Here is a 7,745-nt window from a genome sequence, read left to right on the forward strand (position 1 = left end):
CAATGTCGGAGAACGAGGTAGAGGCAGACAGAAATAATCAGACAGCAATTAATATTAACAATGACAAAGAGTTTCCTATTTATTCAATTCGCGTAGATACATGAGTTGACGTAATGTACAGAATGCCGCGGTCGCGCGTCGACGACAAGTTTACTTTATTACAGAAGGAACGATAGCAAGGTCGTCGACGGCGGTACTTAGAAATGTCCGACTCTCTCAACTTTCCGCGAACCGACAGCCTAATGCTGAGCGGTGACACGCGGCTCGACTCTAATTCTTAAACAACCGGAATCTCAACAAATAATACGAACAATATGACTTGGCAGTGACATGGGCGAGCAATAACGATAACTCTGAGCATGTAAATTCCTTAATTCGAGCGAACGGCCTGCGTTTATCGATAATAGCAATGGCGTTAGTTTTGGCCGGTACGACATCGGCTGAATCAAACCCGTGGAACTCACACATGCGATTCGCTCGATACGCTCACAAAATATTACGCGATCGGTGGCTTTACAATACAACTAATAACGCTCGCCTCACCAAGATTTTCCTCCTCAGCGGTTTCCGAGATTCGCGAGAGCCGACAGCCATGCTCGTCCCCAAAGAAGGTTCTCGATCCTTCCAACTTTAATATCTCGGCGAGATCCTGCGTCCTTCCAGAGGGTCGGTCACTGCACAAGTGCCGATCGGAAGTTTCCGCGGATTCACGCAGATAGTCAGGCCCTCTCTTATCGGCCTCTGCTTGCTCTAATTGGCTCGCCGCGACCGCGTGACCCCGCGACGAATCCCGCGGGTCCTTGCGTGTCGCGGATCCTTTTGCGCTATGGCGCGCTTTTCCAAATAAGGCGGAAAATGCTTTCTGGTCGCTCAAGGATCTTCCAGTGATCTTTATGGGATACGGCGCTTCGGCGGAGGTCCTGCCTGTTAATCCGTTCCCCGCTGACGTCTCTCTCCGAGGCGTCTGCAATAATCGTGCGATAATTCACAGAAGAATGGCGACATTACAGTAACAAATATGAAATAATACGACCTGCGTGTACCGTTCTTTCCGTGATTCCAGTCAAATTCCTCTGACAGCAATGTCTCCCTCGCAGCAGGCGACGTCTTCTTTCTTCTCGCAATAGGTGAGGCGGTCAAACACAGAGAGACAAAATAGCCACCGGCTTTGATCGTACTTAATAATGAAATCCGAGCTCAGGATCGTCTTAACGTTAGCTAAAACTTAACTAAATAGCGACACAGAGAAGAAAAAAAAAAAGAAAATAATACAACAATCGCACAAAGAAAATATCAATTAAATAATACAATAATCGCAAAAAAGAAATAAAATTAAATAATAATGTCGCACATTCGCTTATGCGCTCGCCCGTTGACCCTGAAGGACCCAGGATCTCGCGTTATGCTGTTTTTCTGGTTGACTGACAAAATGTCACGTCACAGTATACATATATTATTATATTTTGTTAACGTATACTTATATATTTTTTAATATTTGGAAAAACAAATGTTAGAATTATTCCATTTTTATTTACTTCTTTTTATAACTTTTAGTTACTTCTTATTATAAGTGTCAAAAAAGACGTATAAGTTATTTTCAAATACCAAAGTACAAATGGGAGACTTCCGATTAATTATGTTAATAGTAATATATTAATTATAATCACTCTGCATAGTTTTTCCATTGATTAAGTGCTGTTAGTGTGGTGTCTAATGAATACTCCTATTTAAATACTAAATATATATTTTTAAAATAAATGTGACAATGTGTGACAATACAAAATATATATTTTTTAAATAAATGTGGCAATGTATGATAATACAAAATATATATTTTTTAAATAAATTTGACAACATGATAATACAAATTATTTATACACTTTTTCCTAATCTAAACGACATCCATCATTTATGGTTGCACAATACGTAATGTTTCTTATATCCAACATCAGTGGATACATTGTAACATTCAACAAAACCATTATCTCTAAGATAATCTCGCCAAAAGGTTACATTCATTCATTCATCAAAACTGATTGTTTTACAACAGACTGAAAAATGTATATTAAGTAATACTTATTAGTTTTTAGGAAATAAATTGATTAAGAAATTTTGAAAATATATAATTTCCGACAAACTTGTAAAGTTATCACTTTGATATTAATATATATTTATTAATTGAGTAATAATGATACAGGTCGACGATATGATATTGAACGTGTAGTGTGTTTATATCGGAGTGTATGTGTATGATATATGTTGAATTGCCAATCTTATGCTGGTAAATATGTTGCGGCGACCAGAGAATACAAAATAACTAGATCAGGATTGCCATCTGTCATCCTCTTTCTTTTATAGCTGAGTGATTAACATTCAAACAGTTTTCTAGGACGTATTGTCCTTCCATAACGCGACTTCAGTACTGGTGGTGCTTGGAGATCCTCTGTTTGTTCTGGCGTTGATGAATTCTTCTCATTCTCCCGTGGATGCCTATCCGGGCTATTCTATTCTTGCTCTTTTTGATGTGGAATAATCTGTATTTGTTTTTCTCCCTCTTCTGTGCTGCTAGGTGCACTCTTTCTTTTATAGCTGAGTGATTAACATTCAAACAGTTTTCTAGGACGTATTGTCCTTCCATAACGCGACTTCAGTACTGGTGGTGCTTGGAGATCCTCTGTTTGTTCTGGCGTTGATGAATTCTTCTCATTCTCCCGTGGATGCCTATCCGGGCTATTCTATTCTTGCTCTTTTTGATGTGGAGTAATCTGTATTTGTTTTTCTCCCTCTTCTGTGCTGCTAGGTGCACTCCGAACTTGGTTCGGTGTAGTCTTCTTTAAGTGTTTTAAAAACCAACTGTTTCTCCTTAATTGTCTACCGTCTGTTGTTTTGATGATGTATGAGCGTGGTTTTGGTGTTTTCTTAACTATTGTAGCTGGTATCCAACATTGCTTCTCATTACGGAATAGTATTCGTTCTCCTCGTTTGAATTCAGGTATCTTGCGTTTGTTCGCGTCCGCGTACTCTTTTTCTTCCTTGCGAATTATTTTTAGTTTTTGTTGAACATTGGGTATTATTTTTGGATGAAGTAATTTTTGGTTAACTGGTAATAGTGTTTTCGTTCGACGACTCATTAATCTTTGAACTGGTGATCCTAAATTGTCTCTAGGTGTGTTCCTGTGATGTAGTAGTGCTAGCTGGATGTCTGAACCTTCTTCCATACATTTCTTGAGTAGCTTTTTTGCTTCCTGCACGTAGCGTTCGGCTAATCCGTTGGAGCGTGGAAAATTTGGACTTGAGAGCCTTTGTTGGAACTGCCATTGTTTCGTGAATGTGCGGAATTCTTCAGAGGTAAATTGTCGTCCGTTGTCTGTTAACAAAATATCTGGAATTCCATGAGTGGAGAACCAGATTTTGCAGGCTTTAATAATTGTTGTACTGTGTAGATTTGATAATTTGACAAAGTCAAAAAATCCTGAATACGCGTCTGCTATGACTAAGTAGTCTTGTCCTTTTACGTGGAATATGTCAGACGCTACTTGGGACCATGGTCTATTCGGTGATTCTTGAAGATGGATGGGTTCTTGCATGTTGTCATTTTGAATTTTTTGACAAGCTTGGCACTGTTGTACGCATTCTGTGATATCCTTGGTCATTCCTGACCAGAATACGGAATCGCGAGCCATCCTTAATGTTCCTTGAAGTCCTTTATGTCCTAAGTGACTCTGTTTAATCACTTTCTTTCTAAACTGTTGAGGTACTAATAATCTATCATTCTTGAATATGAAGTCGTCTATGACTGATAGTTGGTCTCTGTAAGTCCAGTATTTATGCAAAAATGTTTGTGTCTCTGTACGTTGTGTCGGCCATTCTCTGATTATAGTCATCCTCAAGGATTTTAGTTCCTTATCTTGATTAATATTGTCTTTAATTTGTTGTTTGATTTCTGAGGAGAATGACATTACTGTGTGAACCATGGGTATCTTGTCTGGATCCTCTTCTGGTTCCTCTTTAACCTCGCAATCTCTGCTCAGTGTGTCTGCCACCACTAGGTTGTTTCACGTTTGTTGGTTTCTTTAATAACTGTATATCTTGTAATTTATCTGGATCTGCTTTTAATCCTTCTGCAGTTACTAAGTGACCTAAGAATTTAACTTTTGGCTGTTGAAATACGCATTTCTGTTTGTTTAGTTTTAGACCTGATTTCTCTAGTCTATGAATTACTTTCTTAGTAATTTCCTGTAGGTCTGTTTGAGTGGGGGCATATGGTAAGATATCGTCCATGGAACATTCAACTCCCTCTATATTTTCTAGCAGATTTGACATTACTTGTTGGAATACCTCTGGAGCTGAAGCTAATCCGAACGGCATCCTCTTGCAGCTATAACGACTCCATGGTGTGGCAAAGGTTAGAAATTTGGCTGTACGTGATGTTACTGGAATTTGCCAAAATTCTTTTTTACAATCCATTAATGAAAACCATTTGGCACCATGTAGGCTTGTTGCGATTTCTTCTAAGCTTTTTAGTGGATAGTGCCTTCTTTATATATTTTTATTTAAGACTGATGGATCCATGCAAATTCGTATTTTATTTTTTTGTTTCACTACTACCATTGGCGAAACCGATTCGGTTGGTTCAGTAATTGGTTCAATTATGTGTAGTTTTACCATGTTATCTAGTTCCTTTTTAACCTCTTCTTTTATAGCATGTGGAATCTTTCTTGGAGGGCTTATGGTTAGTTTTGGATTGTCAATTAGGTCAATGTCATATTTGAAGTTTTTTAAACAACCTAATCCTTCGAATATTTGACCTTGTTCTTCTTTGATTGAATCTAAGCGTTTTATCAGTCCCAGCTTTACGCATGTATTCTTGCCCAAGATTGGTTGTAATCCTTCATCTACAATTAAAAATTTGATGAGCACATTATTTTTTTTGTATCTTACCTTGGTTACTGCTTCTCCAATCACTTTGACTGTGTGATTTGTGAATGACTTTAATAGCTTCGTTGTGGACTGTTTAATTTTAAGGTTAGCTTTCTCTGCAATTTTGTTTGTTATAACATTGCATTGAGCACCCGTGTCCAGTTTGAAGTTAACTTTTATGTTGTTTGAGAGTAGTAATGCTTGTTTCCAATCGTCTTGTCCGATCACGCTCTTTTCGATCGTTGCTACAAATAGCTCTTCTTCTTCGTTCTGTCCTACTGCGTTAATTTGCTTTGTTTTACATTGTGTAGCATAATGTCCCTTAAAATTGCATTTGCTACATTGTTTATTAAACGCTGGACATGCTTTCTTTCTGTGCTTCGTGCCGCATCGTTTGCAGTTAAATTCTCCGTTATCCGTCTTCGCAAACTTCACGTTTCCTGCTTTGTATTTTTTCTGTGACTTTACTGCATTAATCGACACTGCTTCTTGCGATGCTTGTATTGATGCTAGTTGTTTTCTTGCTTGTTCTGCTGCTCGACAAATTTTGATTGCCTTTTCTAAGTTGAGACTTTCTTCTGCTAGTAGACGTTCTCTGACGCAGTCGTTATTAGTTCCTACCACTATACGGTCGTAAATCAGGCTGTCTTCTAATTCACCGAAATTGCAATTTTTTTATTTTTAACCTTAATGCAGTCAGGTAGTCATCGAATGTTTCCTCTGCCTTTTGAACAGATTTGTTGAATATATATCTTTCGAACGTTATGTTAATTTTTGGAACGAAATGGTTTTGAAACTTTTCTTTAATGACTGCTAATTTTTTTGCTTCCATGCTGCTTAGGTCAAAAGTATTGAAGATCTCTATCGCGTCCGGCCCTACTATCGACATGAACGTGGCTACTTGTATTTCCGGTGATTTTTTTCGCTATACCTGTTGCAAGTTCATACCATTCGTAAGTTTGTATCCATTTTTTCCACTCATTTGCTAGGTTCTGTTCCTCTTGTTTATGTGGAAGGCTTTTGGAGGTTTGAGTCCGACCATTCCGTCGTGTTCCTGCGTATTTGCACTTCCTCCGAGCATCTTGATTAAGCGTTTTTATTCTGTCCGCTTTCTTACTGTTACTCGGGTTTCGGTACCATGTAAAGTTATCACTTTGATATCAATATATATTTATTAATTGAGTAATAATGATACAGGTCGACGATATGATATTGAACGTGTAGTGTATTTATATTGGAGTGTATGTGTATATGTTGAGTTGCCAATCTTATGCTGGTAATATATGTTGCGGCGACCAGAGAATACAAAATAACTAGATCAGGATTGCCATCTGTCAAAACTTTTTCTCTTACCTTTGGAAATAATCGTTGATTAATACATGTTGCACAGCATTATTACCTTGCACGTCATTTAAACAAGGTATATTTCCATTTCCTAAAATCTCTTCCCACGGAGCAGGCAAATGTATTTCAGGATTATCCGGTGGTAACGGTTCTCTAGCACGCCGAGAAATATTATGCAACACAGCCGTTGCAATAATGACGGATAACACTTTGTCGACTTTTTGAAATCGAGATCCAAGTACTAATATAGGAAATCTTCTTTTCCCAATTCCAAAAACACGCTCGATAGTATTACGTGTTCGTATATGCGACTCATTATACAGTTGTTCCGCCCGAGTTCGTGGATTTTGTAAAGGAGTCATGATGAGATAGGGCCGATTAGGATAGCCGCCATCACCTAAAAGTAGAGAATTTTCAAAAGTTCCAGCTTCGAATTGTTGTGCCGCTTTTCGCGACACAGAGTACGGGATCCACCAAGGATTCGGGAGCAGCAAATAATTATTAATCACTTCTCTTATGTAACTTTTAATAACAATGGAATAAACTTTATTATATATTCAAAATAATTCACAAAGTAATTATTTCACATGTATCACTTACACTACGCGTGTCGCGATCTAACTGTTAATTCGTGTTCGAGCAGAGTGACGCGCTGTACTTTGATAAAATTACTGACTCCATTCTGCATCGGTCTTCTCATATTTATTTGAATTATTGAGGTCTCTGACCTTCATATTCGGCGCTTCTCGTCAGCGTTCCGCTAATCGGTCGAGGGCGTGATCGCGTAATCGCGTCGCGCTCGCGGTTTTAATATTAGAATCAGGAGAAGCGGTAGCGTCTCCGGCCATGTTCAAAAACTGTGAGACGCTACAAGTCTCTTATCCCGAGCCATCAGCAGTGTTGTGCATAGATGATTTTAAAATTAGCTAGATAAAGATAAGATGAAAATTTGAAAATTTATCTTAGATAAGATAAAGATGATTACATTTAAATTAATCTAGATAATATAGATAAATTTATCTGACAATTTATCTAAAAATTCTAGATAATTTTTTATGTTTAAGACTATTTATAAATTAAGAATCAGTTTTTTCTCAAAATAATTAAAAAATATTAAATTTTAATATGTAACTTTGTCTCTTACAATGTCTCTCACAATTTTCAAAAAAATAATGAAGAATCACATAAAAATTCTATACAGTCCTTTTCCTCTATATTAGTTGCATGAAAGCAAGCATGTCATAATCATTGCGGTTATGAATAATACGTTGTATTATGAATAATAGTGTATCTTATAATATTAATAATAACATTCTTTTAAACATAGTGAAAGACATAGGTCAAAAACTTTTTTCGATTTCGGATTAGTGTCGTCCATGAATCGAGCATCGCATACTACGATAAAACATCAACGAAGTGAGAAGTAGGAACAGTAGAGTGTGAATACCGACACGATACATTTCGATTTCAAGCAAAAAAAA

At 37.3% G+C, this 7,745-nt stretch overlaps 1 protein-coding gene across 1 annotated transcript; it reads right to left on the reverse strand.

Moving 5' to 3' along the window:
* Positions 1 to 2,735: 2,735 nt before the first annotated feature.
* Positions 2,736 to 3,974, reverse strand: LOC108780698 (uncharacterized protein K02A2.6-like). The gene has a single exon (XM_018548486.1). It carries the CDS (start codon positions 3,972 to 3,974, stop codon positions 2,736 to 2,738), a length of 1,239 nt encoding a protein of 412 aa, XP_018403988.1.
* Between the last annotated feature and the right edge of the window lie 3,771 nt (positions 3,975 to 7,745).

This window comes from Cyphomyrmex costatus, unplaced genomic scaffold (genome assembly GCF_001594065.2).
Source record: "Cyphomyrmex costatus isolate MS0001 unplaced genomic scaffold, Ccosl1.0 scaffold720, whole genome shotgun sequence".
Taxonomy (NCBI): Eukaryota; Metazoa; Arthropoda; class Insecta; order Hymenoptera; family Formicidae; genus Cyphomyrmex; species Cyphomyrmex costatus.

Coding starts and splice junctions, on each gene's coding strand:
- LOC108780698 (XM_018548486.1), bottom strand. CDS start 3,974: ATGGTTCACACAGTAATGTCATTCTCCTCAGAAATCAAACAACAAATT.